The 17308-nt window shown below is 40.6% G+C and overlaps 3 protein-coding genes across 3 annotated transcripts in view; 1 reads left to right on the top strand and 2 right to left on the bottom strand.

Annotated features, from left to right (window-relative positions):
- The window catches only part of lhfpl7 (LHFPL tetraspan subfamily member 7), a gene marked incomplete at both ends in the record, with an annotated part of 88895 nt that extends 84402 nt beyond the window's left edge, over positions 1-4493 (top strand). The window contains one exon of the mRNA XM_080834057.1: positions 4267-4493. Coding sequence (XP_080690183.1) covers positions 4267-4493 — 227 coding nt within the window. The remainder of the gene's footprint in view (positions 1-4266) is intronic.
- Positions 4494-7393: 2900 nt separating this feature from the next.
- On the bottom strand, positions 7394-9784 carry spata22 (spermatogenesis associated 22; the record flags this gene model as incomplete). The annotated part of the gene is made up of 8 exons (XM_080837340.1): positions 7394-7585; positions 7705-7802; positions 7946-8072; positions 8153-8365; positions 8597-8735; positions 9052-9235; positions 9368-9505; positions 9748-9784. 8 exons carry the CDS (start codon positions 9782-9784, stop codon positions 7394-7396), a joined length of 1128 nt encoding a protein of 375 aa, XP_080693466.1.
- A 2454-nt stretch (positions 9785-12238) lies between these two features.
- cUnh11orf54 (chromosome Un C11orf54 homolog) lies at positions 12239-16644 on the bottom strand. The gene is made up of 8 exons (XM_080832476.1): positions 16492-16644; positions 16000-16098; positions 15559-15632; positions 15363-15464; positions 13862-14038; positions 13415-13564; positions 12998-13114; positions 12239-12648 (listed from the first exon to the last, which is right to left on the bottom strand). The coding sequence occupies exons 1-8, from the start codon at positions 16556-16558 to the stop codon at positions 12475-12477; spliced, it is 960 nt and encodes a 319-aa protein (XP_080688602.1). The 5' UTR covers positions 16559-16644; the 3' UTR covers positions 12239-12474.
- Positions 16645-17308: the final 664 nt, after the last annotated feature.

The following is a 17308-nucleotide window of genomic DNA, read 5'->3' as shown; positions in this document are numbered from 1 at the left end:
GCCTTTTGCGCTTCTGGCCGATGTTTTTTTGTGGGCATTTCCGCCACATTTGCCGTAATCACCCATGCCAGACTGAAGCAGCAGCATGGAGAGGACTGTGGGACGAGTTCAAGCATCCACACTGATAGCCTGGACTCCCAAATGATTAGTTTCTGACATGCTTTGGGACCACCCGGCCTCTAGAGGTCACCAAGAAAAGTCTGTGCCTGTTGTGCGTGTACATGTGCTTCTGTTGACTAGCTGTCTGTTTACCCTTCATTGTTTTCACCTGCTAGTATTTGGGTCACATGACCAATTAACAAAAGTGTTTATTCCTGGCCTTTTGTTCTGTTCTTTAGCTGTCTTTGTCGCACTGTTTTCTGGTTTGTAGTTTTCTTATCTCGAGTGTCCAAGTTCTCTAGTCTCCAGTCTTCTAGTCGCCAGTTACCGGCCTAGTGTGTTTTGTACGTTTTTGTGAGTTTCAAGCCTCTTGTTTTGTTAGAGTTGACTTGTTCTCTGTTTTTGAAACTTCTGAGCTTTTAGAATTACCCTTTTTGTTGGACAAAATGTAAAGGGAACATTTTTCTGCACGTCTTGCACATGGTCCTCCTACTTTGCTCAGTGAGTTAGTCACTGAACCAGGAATCCAGTTGCCCGGGTTCGTTTGCCGATTCCGGCCCTGACAGTTTCTGTCATCCCTTCTTCACATTCTACTGCTCTTGGGCTTGCTTGCTCTTTCTTTTTTTCCACACAAGCTTGTCAGTCTTGCACACACACACACACACACACACACACACACACACACACACACACACACACACACACACACACACACACACACACACACACACACACACACATACACACACACATTACACACATTACACAAACACACACGCACACACACACACACACACACACACACACACACACACACACACATTCCAAGACATAAATTGTATCTTCATGACTATCACATTGTTCAGATGTTAGCATCTGTAGACACAGTATAATATATATTGGCTGTTCTATGCTGTATTTAACATGTGACTGCACATGCACATGAAGATATATACGACACCATTTACATTGTACATTAGGGATTTGACTGCACATCTGGCAACATATAAAGGTCATTGAGCGACACTCTCTCCCCTCCTGTGATTTACCAGTGATGATATCCCTCCATGGAAATGAAACTCAAGTACTAAGTTGCATCAGTGTCTTTACAATGCAGATGAGCAATTCAGCACAGACGTGACATTCAGCCAGGACTCTCCCAGGATGCCAGTGTAGTGGAGCACTGTTGTTGTTGTGTCTCCCATGTGACCTTTGTTCTACTGGAAAAGAAACATTCGCTGGATGGTTGTTTTTCCTCATGCCAGACCCAGAAGGCTTTTTCAGCCCCTTCTATGTGTGTCAGCTGCATGTACACCATTGTGTCTGTGTGCACTCACTGAGTGTGCAGATTGTCTTCAAGCCACAGGCTCATCACTTTGGGTCAAAATTGCGCATTTAGCAGTGATTTCAGACCTGTGAAAAGTCACAACCTTGCATAATATAAGGGACGAGGGGAGCATAGAACTGTATCATTACATCTCAGCAATTTGATTGGCTACAACCTTCTGGCATTAAAGCTCCTTTGTGTGTTGCTGAGCATGAAGCATGAAGTATTGTGTGGTGTTTAATACCTTTAACTACCCTGCAGCTATTGTTGTAATGGTTCTACACACTTCCAGTAATTTCATTTTTAACCGCACTTCCACCATGCTATAGTTTATTAGCTCTATTAATGCCTTCCGCCCACATGGCAGCCAGGCACTATAGCTGTTTAGCTGTGTTTCATTTTGTTTCATTATTTGTGTGTAGTGAATCAAATACTGATGTTTAAGTGGAGCATTAAGCCGTTAACTTATCTACAAGTATTGTGTGTCTTTGTGAAGTGTCTGAAGATCATTGCTCAGAAAACAAGACTTGATATCAGGAGGCTGTTAATTCCATTTGATGGGATGCTGTTGCTACAACGGAGCTGCAAATGAAACAGACTGCAGCAGCAGCTCCCTGCCCAGTGACAATATGGCTTTCAAGATGCAACATGACCCATGTGACTAACTACACAATTGATATTCTGTCCTTGAATGAGTGTGGATTATCTAATATAATGCATGCTGCCTGGAAGACAGGTTGGAGGGTTATTACCTCATCTGAAGTTAAAGTAAATCACATCAGCCATTCCTTTGTTAGCATTTCCCACACATCACTGTAGTATTTTTTGTAAGTTTCGCCCTCGGAGCAAAGTCTGATTACCCAATCATGACGGGTATGCAGTGAGCTTCAGCTGTCAAAAGCATTTTTTTCAAAACTCGTCACCATTCATACTGTTGAAACTAGCAAAGGCCGGATATAAATGCAAACAACTGTGGGCTTTTATCGTGGTTATAACAGTAATTACATTTTGTCATTACATTTCAATAAAATTGGCACTTTGTGGCATGGCCGCAACATTCACATACACAGACTGGATGCAATTATATATTATTACTGAGGGAAAATAGAAAAACATCCAATTAAAAGATGTGCAGACAGAGACTTGGTCATCTCTGGTTCAGAGAGACACATAGAAACCATGTCTGGGTTGAGTCCACTCTGTGTAGTGTACCTGACCTACACACAAGATGTACCAGATTACACAGTTTTAAATATCGAAATGATCTTCATATACAATAGTCATGGTCAGAAAAAGGCTACGCGTAAACTACATTACAAGAGTGAACTATTCTCTGGCACATTAGGATTCAGGAATCTAGAGTCCAAATGTGTTTGGTCAAGATTAGAGTTCAATGTAGGCTTGTGTGCAGTTCTGATAAGTAGTATATTACAAGCACAGTCATTACCTCAGGGACTGCAACCAGTCTTTGCAGCAGGGCTTATCCGATGCAGACCAAAAACAGTGCTTGAACTGTGGCCTCTGGTGAAGTCTTCAAACAGCTACTGGGAGTCTTGGATAACTGTTACCCTCATTATTGGACAAACCGCTCAGGAACCCTTCAGTACTTTTCCTCATTGGGTTTGTTGATTTGGTTTAGGACTAACAATGCGTTCGGTTCAACTCTTACCCTGGGAGGATGTGTATGAATCTAGGGCTCTGGCTGAGTCTTTGTGGTCGCTCCACAAAGCAAATGGTAGTTTGATAGAGAAGGCCATCGAGGAGTCATAAGCAAGCACACCTAGAACACACCTAGCGTCTAGGTCCCGTCCTATCAACACAAACACTTCTACTAGCTGCTACTTCTCAGAGGACTTGGAGCACCAGAGAAACGGTCAGGAAAGAACAGAATGAAGTTTGAAGAATGTCCTCCCCACACACACACACACACACACAGAGACACGCATAATTTACCATGTGCAGTAAATGCTTTTGTATTTGGTTCCACAAACAGTCAGTGTTTTCGGTTTCACATTCTAGACGGCTTCAACTGATCTACTGAAATGTTACTCTCTTAATGGACGGTGAAGATATGATATCGTCTGATCTCTCTCAATCTTTCTCTTCCTCTTTCTTTCTTTCTCTTTTTCTTTCTCTCTCTCTCTCTCTCTCGCTCTCTGTGGTTTTGGGTTTGGGATGACTGGCACTAATGGATCTTTAAAGACTATTCACTTAGCGTTATGCTTCATAGCATGATAGAACACAATGGAAAGCTTTAAATAGTCTTTATCAGACCATCACTTTCTAGTATATCTGAACCACGAAAAGGTGTTGAGTATCAAAACCAGCAGGTATACATCTAGGCACTATGCCATTACTGCCACCAAGTGGGCAGTTAGTGGTATCGTAGCCACTTGACATATGTGGGTAGCAAGCCATACCCCTCTGCTTTGGAAATCAGTTCCTACCCCAAGCAATGAACATATTTGTATTGTACACATTCTTAATATAGTGTACTTATGAATAAATCTAGTCAATTTTCATTGCATAACTCATGAACACATAACTGGCATAAACTCCCAGTTTTCAAGGATTCGAACATTTTCCTCTTTGGCACATTTGAGGGAAGAGTCAAGAAATCTCTGTTGAAACATCTTGGCACTTAAATAGTTTGTCCTGCTATTACACGTGTTGCCTGCTACTGTGTGGTGTCTGCTATGGTGTTTATCACAGTTATTGTATTTAGCCACTTGCCAGGATTAGTAGTCGTTCAGTGCTGAGTGCATGTACTCTACAACCTCCTTGAAAAGTGAGCAAATGTGTGTAACAACTCTGTTTTTCTCCCTCTTTCTGTTTTGCAGTGTTCATCATGGCATCAGGACTGCTGGTGTACCCATTTGGCCTCAGCTCCAATCTGGTGAAGTCCTTCTGTGGCAATTCGGACATCTACTACGCCGGAGAGTGCCAGATGGGCTGGGGGTACATGCTGGCCATAGTGGGGGTCATGCTCACCCTCTTCTTGCCCTTCTTTGCCAAGTACGCTCCCAAAGAGCAGATGTCCCCAACTCCCCTGCCCACCCTTTTATAATACAGCAGTCCTAGTTCTCCTCCTCCTGGGCTACAACATGGGGGAAGCCACCAGATCCTCCTCATCCTCACTTTACCACTGGATGATGTCATTCCAGATGAAGAGACCTCTGTGTGTGTTTCTGTGTATGTTTCGATGTGTATTTCCATACCGTCTTCCCTCATATATAATAAGCTATTTCTTCCAGTGAAATTGCAGGACTAGAATATTAGTTTTTGACCATAATGCCCTTTGTCATTAAATAATCTGTGTCCCTTCCAAGGGTCTGCAAAGCTTGGCCATGATTTTGGTAACTTTCATCAAGTAGCCTTCTGTCATCTGTCTTTTTTTACTTAATAACACGCTGTAATGAAATGGATTGCCAAGCAACTGCTTGTTGGACATAACTATTTGATCTTTTATTAAAAATGAATAAAGGACAAGAACCTACCATTTGTCCTCTTGATATGAAGAGGCAGAACAGACATTAAAAAAAAAATAACATTCCAGGACATGCTGTAGTCTCTGTTATCAGGGAGTGTCCTTAACACACATCTACAGGACAAGAAACGGAAGAGGATAACTATTTTTCAAGATCTTCAGGGACAACAACACACAACTCAATGCAGAGTAAATGCTCCTCACAGGACCCTGTTCACAGCAAGAGTACAGTTCAATATACATCGAGACCATGTGGATTAGTGAGCCATTCCCTGCAGATAGTTTGAGAAGGAGACTATGCTGAAGACGCGAAACGTTAAGAAGTAGGGCTCAGAACCATATAATAGGCTCTACCACTGAGAGGTCTCGAGTGAAGTGTTCATGGGTGTGTATTGTGTGTGAAGTCACAGTGCAGTACCGGTCCAGTGTCTGTCAACACTGGGACTGATGGAGGCTTCTGACATGTGAACAGCAACGTGCTAAGTAACTATTTCATTTCCATTTAAAAAACTGATCAAGCATTTCATTTCGCATCCTATGCATTCTTAAATGTGGCCACCCCAGTGTACAGTCATGCAATTCTGCCCTGTGCTGACACGTCTCAAAATGTACTACTACAACAGAGGAGAAACACGAGTGAGAAAAGACTGCGCAGAGGACAGTGTTCAAGTAGGCCATGTATAATGCATTTAATGTCTCGTCAGCCCTTGGTTTCTCTGTCTTAAAGTGTGCATTTTGTAAATCATTCCAGTGTTTTTGGGACACTTGTGTTTCTCTTTAATCCAGGATGTCAATTGATCAGATTAAAGGCAAATAAGAAAAGAGAGCCTGCATTGACAATAACAGTAGACCGACTTGTGGTTAGTAAACATCAAGACACATTTTAGAAAAACCCTCTCTGACCAACCTTGTGCCTTTTTAACCATAACCAAGATGAGAAACAATACCTTTATCAGGTTGCTATTTGCTTCTACTGAAACTGTGATTTGTAAGTCCTTTCTGTTTTTTCCTCCCCTAGATGTATTTAAAACTTCAGTGTATTTATATGTTGTTTCTTGTTGAGCTATAAATGGGATGAATTTGACAGTGTTGAGATGTAAAGTGAATCGAAACAAATCTCTACATGCTACAGATAATTAAGGTTCAACAAGAAGAAAAGACCTTGAGAGCCGTAAGAATGGGGTTGAGGTAGCAAAGTTCTGCTTTATGTTTAATTATAATGATTGGATTAATCATTAATTAATTACCTTACGGAGGTACAGTGAGTCAACTTAACCACCTCATAATTGGTAACAACATGTCCTTAATTCATTAATTCCTGGCATGATACATTTAATAAGCCTTAGAAGTTGCATGAAAAAACATTTGGTTCATGGTTATCAATGCTGAGTTAAAGAATTAAGAAATTTGGAATTGAGGAGATGTGTTAAGCATAGCTACATGATGACTGATGTCCTTTTGGTTTCGGCATATTTCTCCTCCATACATGACTTACTTCCTCTTCCAGGAACATACTGTGAGTTTTCTTGCTGTAAAATTCATTTGCAGACGCAGAAGGGGTTTTATGATTTCCTCCACTTTGTGTTCATGTGCGTTATGTGGTGGTCATGACAAAGGATGGTCACAAAAAAGCCAAAACCATAAAATAGTTTTAAATTAAGTTACATTAATAAGAACTCACACATTACTATATTTAAATTATTAAAAGACCCACCCTAACAAAGAAGATAAATGTACTTCTATGACTTATTATTACCGTTGGTTCTGAGAATAACCAAGTCATTCCTTTTGTCAGAAATATTATTTGTCTCAGCACTGGTGAACTTTTTTGTAGACTAGAGGAATAGAACTTTACATCGTGATGGTTTGGTTGTAAATATTATGTGCGTTCACTGTTCATCCTAAGGTTCCTTCTGAAAGATATATTTTGCGATATTACCTCCTTAATGTGTTTGTTTTACCTTTGGACTAACCTGTTAACAATATTAGCTGTTCAGTGGAATTTCTTTGTAATAAAATGTTTCGTAATTGATGAATCGAATTTTTCCCTGTAGTTTCCATAACAATTTTGTGATCCACAAGATAATCATTGATAAAAAACAGTTTAAAGCAATTTAAGAAACTATATCAGAAACCAAATTTAATGAAACACTTTGATTCAACATATTTATTTAAATGCTTAAATATGCTATATACACAGTTCTTCTTTAAAATTATTTTATGTTGGTTAGTTTTTTATAAATATCCTTTGTTTAACAAAAGAACTTACTGTAGGAGTAACACAATTATACTAAGGTTAACCAAAATTGTCCCCGAAAAATAAAGACTGAATTTCACATTGAACATTGTGTAATATGAGGCACAAACCAAGTGGTCTCTGAAAGTCGGAATTTGGACGCACAAAATGCATGTTGTGTGTTTCTGTGGAGGCACATATGTGTGTGTGTAGTGTCGCACTGTCAATCTGTGGCTGCTGCGGGTCATATTTCACTTAGAGACTGGACCAGCTGCCTCATCTCAGCATCAGATGCCCTAATAGCCTCCTGGGAATTCTTCTGCTCGTGGTGGGAGGCCAGTCTAACTGACACACAGGTGAACGTGTCCCTCTGCGGGTCATAATTCCCCATGCATCTGTGCACCAAACCTCTGAAAAGTTTTGGAAGTGCTTGGTCCTGAGTTGAAGCCAGAGGGACAGAAGTGTAAGGTATAGCTGTTGGCTAAATGTAATCAATAACTGACACTCAATTGTTAAAAATCAGCACATCTCACTGTGGTGTTTTCAGGGACTTACGTTTTCGTAGTAAACACATGACACGACATCTCTACCAGTCCGCATGAGAAAATGCTTTGCACCGTACTTTCCATCTGTGACTGCTGAGTCTAGACTTGCTGAGAATAGAGGACATAAAAAAACCAATGCAAAAAATGTCAATGTGTTGAATATTGTCTTTTTCAGAACTCAGAGGTCTTGAAAAAGAATTCATTACGTTTTGGAAAAGATGTTGGAAGATTATTCATAGGTCTAGTCTTACCAAAAATCTCAAATATCATAGGGGTTTTATTCTTGAATTGACACCAGTGTCTCATGCCCTCGATGACAACAGTTAGTATACGGAGAGACTTCTCGTTTGCAGCTTTCACCTGCAATATTGGAGCCTTCTCCAGATAAAAGTTACATACAATATAATGTAAGTCGATACATATTACTTATTGTCCAATAAGAGAAAAGATCTTTGTACCTGATGCTGTGGAGTTGGCTGTATGGCTTTAAAGTCTGTGTTGTAATTTTTTGACTGCCCATGCAGGGATGATGATTTGAACTTCCATTGTGTTGTTTGTTTCTGAGGTTCGGGTGCAGGAGGGGCACGTGGGTCATTAAATGGGATCCCACCCTGCACTACACCCCCACAGCCATAGCTCTGTCTGCGCAATGACTGTTGCACAGTGAGCTGCTGGGGATTAGGTTTGAGCTGCATGATTCCTTGGCTGGGTTGCACATTTCCTCTGTGATTAAGAGGTGTAGGTTTGAGCTGCATGTTTCCTTGGCTGGGTTGCACATTTCCTCTGTGATTAAGAGGTGTAGGTTTGAACTGCATGTTTCCTTGGCTGGGTTGCACATTTCCTCTGTGATTAAGAGGTGTAGGTTTGAGCTGCATGTTTCCTTGGCTGGGTTGCACATTTCCTCTGTGATTAAGAGGTGTAGGTTTGAGCTGCATGTTTCCTTGGCTGGGTTGCACATTTCCTCGGCCGTAGGAGGAGACACTCTGTCCCTGGTTAGTGGGCACCACAGTCTCCTGCCTGCCTAGAGCCCCCTGCTGAGACCTGAGAGGAAATTGTGTGGTGAAGGGGTGATTAGGTCAAACAGGCAAAGATTACCCACATCAGCCAACGCACCTCACAGGAGTGCTGACCTCTACCTCTTGCAAACCATGAACCTCTACTGTGTAACACTTAAAACTCCTTACTCATGAGACTTTGTAAATAGCCAACTAATGTGCTACTAACAAAGGACAGTGAGAGAAAACTATAGAAGTAGATAATAGCAGGTTATATTCACTGATCCGCCTAAGTAATTGTAACTTGTTTGGTGTCACTGTGCAGTTCAATGTCACATGCAACAGTGAAGCCAGTGTTGTACCAGGTGTTGGCAGGTTTGTGGGGATGAGGCAGAGGTGCGTAACCCCTCGCAGCTGGTCCAGGGCAACGAGCTGATTGGTTGCTGAGCTGCTGAGGCTGATGGTTGACTGGCCTGTTCCATGGACCTCTGGGTGCCGAGGACACTGGGGGCCTTTGGCCTTGACTCTGTAAATATGGCATGTTGCCTTGAAAGCAATCGACAGGGGTCAGTTTGTGGATCATTTTGGGAAAATATGGCTACTCATTTTGTTGTGGTTTTGTCACCGCATCATATTTTATGACAGCAAACCTCTTCTACAACTTTCTTTGTAAAATACCTGATGAGAACGAAGAATCAGCAAAGTCACTCGGATCATTAAAGTCAACCGCAGAGCAGAATTCATTTTCGGAGGGATTTGATGTCAGTGGCAATCTACTGCGTTTCCTCTGGTTAAATAAAGGCACTGAGAGGCAACCTGCACAAATGAACAACAAACGACTATGACATAAGGTCTGGTCTGACAGGATACCTTTTTGTCAAAAATCTAATATGAATTATGCAGGTAGCCTACATTATGACAACAAATTCCACATGGCATGGAGGCTATTAGGACTAAAACAATGAATTACTATATTTCACATAATATAACTAATGGTTAACTTATAACTGTTACCCTGTATCAGGGCTCAAAGTTCTACTAATGGTTTAACACTTCACCTGCTGTCGGTCTGGGGTGTGTATCAGTTCTTTTCATTGTATCTCTGAAGTTGACAATATTTCCACTCTGTTGAGAAAAGACTAATGACATCTCCCTGTCGGTTCCATTCCAGTAAACATGATATTTTCAAGCCTGAGTTTCTTTTCTCTAACATAGCGAAATAGACACCCTCTAAAGTGATGGGCAGAAAAATTGCCTTAACATTGCCTTGCCACTACAAATAACATTTCCACGAACCTTATTTCTACCATGTTGACTAGGTTAGCTGAGAAAAATAGCCTAGTCTACCAGTAACTTTAGCGTAGATATGTAGCTAATTGGCTACCTAACTAGAGAGCCATTCAATATAACTTGCTGCAGTTTGCAGTTAACAATACAAAATAAACTCGATGAAAATTTAAACAAGACATATCGTCATACATTGCAACTCAATTTATCACACATCTACTTGGAACCTAGACACAATTTCGGGCTATGGTTAAGTAAAATGCTCGTTTGGTAAACTAATAAAACCTTCGCGCTCTCTTGCTAACGCTAGCTACCCAACAAAATTGTGTCATAGTAACCCCAAAATAAAATTTAAGCCCAGAACATTTGTCAGTGTCTCCAACTGTCAGACTAAACGTTAGTTAACTTAACGTTATATAACACATATAATGGCCTGGCACATAACGTTAATTTACATTACCAGTGCTCTCTGAAGAAAAAGGGGGATGTAGTAAGCTCACTTATTCTAACTTCGAACTCAACATCTTACTAATATCATGCGCGAGACACCGAATGATCGAGACCACTGTGCTCTTGCGCAATCGTTTATTTATTTGGGGTTTGTTCACCAATATCATAAAATTGGACAGACAACGCTTTAACGACTGGGAAATGGCTTAGCTGAGTTTATTTCGACTCGATTGTCTTTCTTTCCTTTTTAGTTGCACTTTCTATAGATCCTCAAAGCCGATCTTCACTGACAGAACTACTTTTCAGAAATGAATGCTGCGCGGTTTATTGACCAAATTCTACTGCAAGGCAAGTTGGGTTTTGTATTTAACAACTGACTTGAATTAGTGTAACATTTACTTGTAATGCCGGCAGGGCACATTTCTGCACATCAGTGAGTGTTACCAAGGCACTGGATTTTCAATGCTTTAATCTATTTTTCATTCTCATGTTGGCTCTCAAGGCTGGAAGTGGGCAACACTTACACCAGACTATATTCAAGGGTCAAGGACGATAAATGAGAGGAAAGGTCATCAATAACACAATGTTAAATGAAACCAAAAATTCTCGACTAGGCCCATTATTTTTGTAGCTATATTAAATAAAGTTCTCAGTTGATTAGGGGGTAAGACCTTCTGTATTTGCAGAGTGAGTTGAGTTTACAAGGGTTCCCACATTTGATTTTAAGAAATAATTTCACACACAAACAAGCAATATGAGTGCGTGTGTGTGGAGGGAGTTCTCCAAGAGCTGGAGAGAGACCGTACATATAAACAGCCCCTGTGCCCCTCGCTTGTCAAGGCTTACTAAACAGCGCCTAGCTTACCTGTGTGGCCTAGAATATACTGCTGCATTCTGAACCTCTCAAAAAAAACAATTGTGATCAGCACTTACAATTTGTGTAGTTCTTTTCCAGAATGAATGGGAATCTGAAGCGCCATCACCACTTGACTCAGCATATAGGTGCTACAGACTTGGGTGAGTTTGCCTGACGCATACACCATGACGAGTTCAGGGGTACATTTCAGGCTATAGAGGCAGCTCCTGAAAGCATGGAAGGTAAATATGTACTAGTTGCGTCCTAACTTACCCTGGGAATGCCCAATCTGCTTATATCCAGAGGCCACAGCCTCATACAATTCCATGACAACTGGAGCTGGATGGTCAAGACTCTGGAATGAATGTGAGTCATGCACAACAAAATGGTAATAAGAGGGGGGCACTGTAGCTCACACAGTAGCCTTGACCACATATGGGCTTGAAGCTCAAGGAGGTCATGGGTTCGAATCCGGCCCGATGCCATTTCTCCTGTCCACTCCCCACCTCATTTCCTGTCCAACTCTGCACTGATCTATCCACTAGAGGCATAAAAGGCCAAAAACAAATCTTATCAAAAAAAAAGAATGTAGTGATGTACTGTAAGTGCAGAGCAATAGTGTATATATTGCGAGGAGACCATAAATTGTGTTTATTTTAGACGTCTTTTGCAGTGTGGAATCATAGTATTTTTACAAAAATATTGTTGTGAACCAATTGGTTTAATTAAAACAAAAAACAACATAAAACTGACCATATTCATGTCAGAGGTTATGCTTTAGATCGGGATGGCTTTCTTCCTTTTCAAAAAACGTTCTTCTCATGCAATTTGACCTACCATGGACCATTCACCCAAGAGAAAGAGAGACAGTCCAGTGTTGGAATACAGATCTGAGTGAGTAAATGGGTAGTGATATGAAATTGATAAAAAATGTCAAGAGGTCAAGGCTGTGAAATTGTTTTTATTTGCAGTTATCGCCTTTCATCAGCCAGTATAAAGATAACGGAATCATACAAAAAGTAATTTAAAAAAGTGCTTCGGTACCAGTCTAGTAATTTGTTATTGACTTGTTACTTCATAATTTGTTTTCAAATCCAAACACATAATGTTACATGGATTCTTAAGGGTATAGTGACTACATGTTCAATCAACTGATGAAGATGATGATAAAGAGGTCAGATTTTTATCATACTCAATCTCTACCAATCTTGTGCGTGTCCTTGGGCCTGTCGATGCGGTAGATGTACTCCGCAGGAAGGAAGTACCCCTGATATTCCACAGTATCAGGAGTGGTGTCAATGTAGTAATGTCCACCCTCACCATGGTGACTGAAGCCGTGCGTGTGCTCCACGCGAAGGTCCAAACCCTTACAAGTACGAAAAGAAACGGAGAATAGGGAGAAGATATGTATTTCAAACAATCTATGACAACCATATTATCATATATCATATGCGCTTCTCCTGAGTAAAATCAACAAGCTAATGCAATACTCTAAAAATGGATGTTCCATCCACGGCACTATGAACCAAAATGAAGTGTCACAACAGATTGTCACTTCTGAAAGCTAGTTTTTGTTCCAAAGGAATGTACTCAGTACCTCACATATTTAAACAGCCGAGGCATATAGTGAATGTTCTGGCTAGTGAATCTGCTGCTACCTCTCACTACATCTGCATAGCGGTAAATTAAAGCCATTAGGTTATGTCTGTACTCACTGGGTCCCTGGACACCATCACTGACTGGCAGATGAATGGAGCGCTGACCTCGTAGTGCTTCAGCCAGTTGTTAACCTCATCCTCAGTTTGCAAAGGACAGGCCGAAAACTCCCGTGGCTACAAATGGGGGTGGCACAATTCACAAGAATAGTTTGTTAATAATCTAGATGTGTCAAAATAATTGCACATCCCCTATTAATCTTTATGTGTGTTTTTGTTGGGGAAAATGGGTCATTGTGACATTTACATCTAATAGGCTTGAAACTAAAACCATGATCATCGCTTGCAGCACTATTAAGCATCACATGAAGGATCTTTCATACTCTGTTTTAAAAACATCCATATGCTGTGTAGAAGTTAATAAATTAAGCTTAATGAAAATTGTCTGTCTGTAAAACATTGATACGATAATTTTACCATGATGTGGATCTTTGCTTTCCCTTTCTGGATGATGAAAGTCCCACCCAGACCCAAGCTTTTATCAAGGTACCGCTGTTCCATTGCTTTTCTCATGCATGTCACAAGACTGTCCTGTCCTGTTCTCTGGCTGGCTCTCACCTCTATGACCTAAGGACACAAAAACAAAACAAACAAACACTCAACACATCAATTTGGTTCTCTCTGTTAAAAGTCTTGAAAAGGTACCATGACTAATATAGACACATAATGTGATGTTTAGTACATAACACATCCATTGTTCTTTGGCCATATGATCACTGGATGATTTAACCAATTTTTCTTTAAATCACAATCCAGTCCTTTTGAGTTTCAAACCACTACAAGAAGTTAAAGGACCCATTCTGAATAAATTTACATAGAAATTGTAAAATCGAGATATTTAATTATGCAAAACCCTTTTCTCACCTTCCCAGATTTCCCCTCACAGGCATACAGGTTAGCCAGAAGTCCAAAGTCACAATCATGGAACTTGTCGCTGTACTTTTCCAGTAGACACTTTCCATCCTCTGGATTGACGGAGGAAAAGTAGCTAGCATTTACTGCAGGCTTCCCTTCAGATTCAGTTAGCACCAGGGGCATTAACTAAAAAGCAGGCAAATAACGTAGTTTAAATATTATTCATTATGTAAAATAAATAATATGATTTAATAAAACAGCTCATGCCCAATAATGTAAAATCTCACCAGACCAGATCATCATCATCTCACCAGACCAGATCATCATCACCAGATCATCAACATTCCCCACCACCCAAATAGTCTGCTTATCATATATATTCTCCGGCATAATATCTATTCTTAGACAGTCACTTAAATCAATAGGGTTGACCAGCATGCATCAATGGGGCTTTGTCAAGGCCATGAAGAATCATGAGAGACCAAAAGGTAAGTGTCAACATTGATATCCTAGTTCATATGACGTACAGCATACAACAAGTGAGTACAGCCCAGTGCAATATCACTTAAATGTTAAACGATTCGAAATGATATCACCTCTCAGTAATCGCATTATTTCTACGCTCACAAGTAGAGTATTTCCTCTTATGCACAATCAAAAATGAATATTTAAGAAAGACCATAGTAAAAATACAGGCTTGTGGAAACTCAATGCATTAGAAGTGAATACACCTGTGCTCACCGACAATACACCTGTGATTTCCAATTAGCCTAATTGCAGGAACATGGTTATTAAAATGATATGTGACTGATCACCACAACTTTCTCAATTCTGGACCTATGTGCTGTATCTATCTACATGTCTGCATCTTGGCAAACATTACAATTATGTAAGTAAACTAATGCAATTACTATAAGGTTATACAATTTGGAATCATTTGACATTTAAGTGATATTGCAGAACGGTGTACTCACTTTTGTTGTATACAGTTTGGGAGGCACACTCAGTCTGTCGGGGGGGGTCAAAGGGTAGCATAAGGCTAGTGGGGGCCATTGCAAAGGTTAATGATTCAACGGTGTGTTGGAGAGAAGAGCGGTTTTGCCGTGCACAAATGGAACATGTGCTGTGTGTGCATTGCCGTGTGCACATAGCCAGTAGGTGATTTGTGCGCTGGGGAGGGGGCCTTGGGGATCATCTTGTCCCAAGGCCAGAGCAACACACACAGCAGACCTGGGCACACTGTTAGTCAAATGCTAGACATTGTTGCAATTGTAACTGAATATTTGGTCCTTACACTTAGGTAATGACTAGGTAATGATAGTGCTTTTTATTGAAATTAAGACTGAAGAGATGTATTTGTACCATATGGAGCATAACCCCATCAATCAGTAGCTGACTGATGTACAATACATTGTCTAATTGTATGGTCTCAAGTTGCAGCCTGTTACTACAATCACAAGCCCAGAGTAATGCCATCCTAAATGTAAGTGACTGTTTAACATTAACTGACCTCAGCATTCATTCCAGCTGTTTTTGAAGAGACAGCACCAGCTCCGATGATAAATGCACCAGGTAGCTCCAACTCCTTGGACAGCACGTTCATGTTATAGAGCTTCAAAAAACAGAAGAACAGAATACAAGATTACTCACATTGTTTTGTGTCTTTTTTCCATTTATAAAACCATTGACTAGACTTTTAGTCTTGCCTTTTCCACCTGAACCAATGGAATGAGATAAGGCACGCCGCCAACATCTGTAATCCGTGGTTTACCGCACAAACCTGTTGAGTGTAAGGGGAAAGAAAGGCTAAATACTTAAAAGCTGGACGTTTTATAAATCAGTGGTTTTCAGTGCTGATCTTTCACCCTCTCTCTCTCTCTCTCTGACAAACACACACACACACACACACACACACACACACACACACACACACACACACACACACACACAACCCTGTAGGCTACTGCTGGTTTTGCATATGACTTAACTTGACAGAGGCTATCTTGATTAGTGGAAACTGGGCATTATAATTAGCCTACATGGAAAAGAACAGATGCAGGACAGAAAGGTTCGAGGAGAGGGACTGAGAACCCCTGAAAACCAGTTGTGTTGCAAATGTCTGCATAAATCTTAGTTTATATTCTTACCTTTTACAGGGAACTTGAATGGTTCCTGGGTAAGGTCTGGGCAGTCAGTGACAGACACTTTTGCATCAGCAAAATTTTGTTTCAGACCACTTTCCAAAACTGAAAAATACAACAGTTCTTTGATGAGGAAAAATAAGTCACAGTCATGCTATTAAAAACTATTGGATCTCTATCAACTACGTACATGTGTTATGCACAACATGACAAAATTAACGAGCCATTTCGTAAATGGTGGCCGTAAAACTATAAATGCTGGACTTTTGCCTTGAAAAATAACTGCTATGGCGTAGGTTCGCTTACTTCTATTAAACGCAAACCTAGTCTGTGTAAATGAATAAGATATTACGCGATCGTGAATGTAAGTCTCCAATACAAGTACCCCCTATAAATGTCTTGCGTTACTGCATATGTTAGTTTTCTAACCTATTTACCTAATAGGCAGAAGAAACACAACTGTGTGCTGCAACCTTACAGATAGCGTTCATTCTTTACCTTCACATAACTCCTCTAGACTTGGAACGTGTAGCTTGAACTTCTCAGTTGGGCTGTTACTTGTCATGGCTGGGTAGGGAATATTCAGTCAAAATGCAAGCCAGAGAATCGCTTAGCATGGGCTTTTAAATGCACGGGATGTGGATCACATGATTACACACTGTCCAGACTCTTTCTTATGGCACAGACCCAGAAATAGGAACGTTAGTTACTGTACTCGATTTTCCACCGGACAAGTAGACGTGACACTTAGTGGCTTCCTGTTTCCGAGCATGCGTGCTTGAATGCGGCTTGTATCTGAGGGTGTGCGCTTAGGTTGTGCTGTTTAAATTAAAGCTGCAATACAAGTGTATTTTGTGCTCGGATTTATTCTCACGCCGGTACATGCAACAGCTGAACTGGGTATAGATGTATTAGATTTGCTAGAACGTTTAGGAAATATGCAGCAAAACATGACAGCTAACTTTTAGTCAACTAGCTGTGTTATGTGAAGTAAGAGTCCTCTCGCAACATTGCCATTGACGAACTATTATGTGGTGAGAGGTTAGTTAGTCTTAGATGCATTGTGCATTAAGTTCGACAATACGGGCAGCTTACTAATATGTCTTGGATCCTGATTTCTGTTGCCTGCTGTTAGAAGACACTGCTGTGTGATGGCTAAAACACATCTGACTCGAGTAACAGGATCATTGTAATCATTGAAGGAGTACAATAACAGTATCATGAAGATGGCTTTGGATAACTGTAGTATATTGCCTGAATCAGAGATCTTAAACAATGGAAGTAGAGAAGAGGGAAATCATGGCTTTCCCAATCA

Source organism: Sprattus sprattus (genome assembly GCF_963457725.1).
Source record: "Sprattus sprattus genome assembly, chromosome: 1".
Taxonomy (NCBI): Eukaryota; Metazoa; Chordata; class Actinopteri; order Clupeiformes; family Clupeidae; genus Sprattus; species Sprattus sprattus.
The sequence above is the reverse complement of the archived record's forward strand: the minus strand, read 5'-3'. Positions and strand labels throughout refer to the sequence as shown.

What these genes read in the sequence shown, in the direction of transcription:
- cUnh11orf54 (XM_080832476.1), bottom strand. Translation starts at nt 16,558, where the DNA reads ATGACAAGTAACAGCCCAACTGAGAAGTTCAAGCTACACGTTCCAAGT. An exon ending in TCTAGAGGAGTTATGTGAAG is followed by an intron (nt 16,099 to 16,491) that starts GTAAAGAATGAA and finishes TGTATTTTTCAG; the next exon opens with TTTTGGAAAGTGGTCTGAAA. An exon ending in ATTCAAGTTCCCTGTAAAAG is followed by an intron (nt 15,633 to 15,999) that starts GTAAGAATATAA and finishes TACACTCAACAG; the next exon opens with GTTTGTGCGGTAAACCACGG.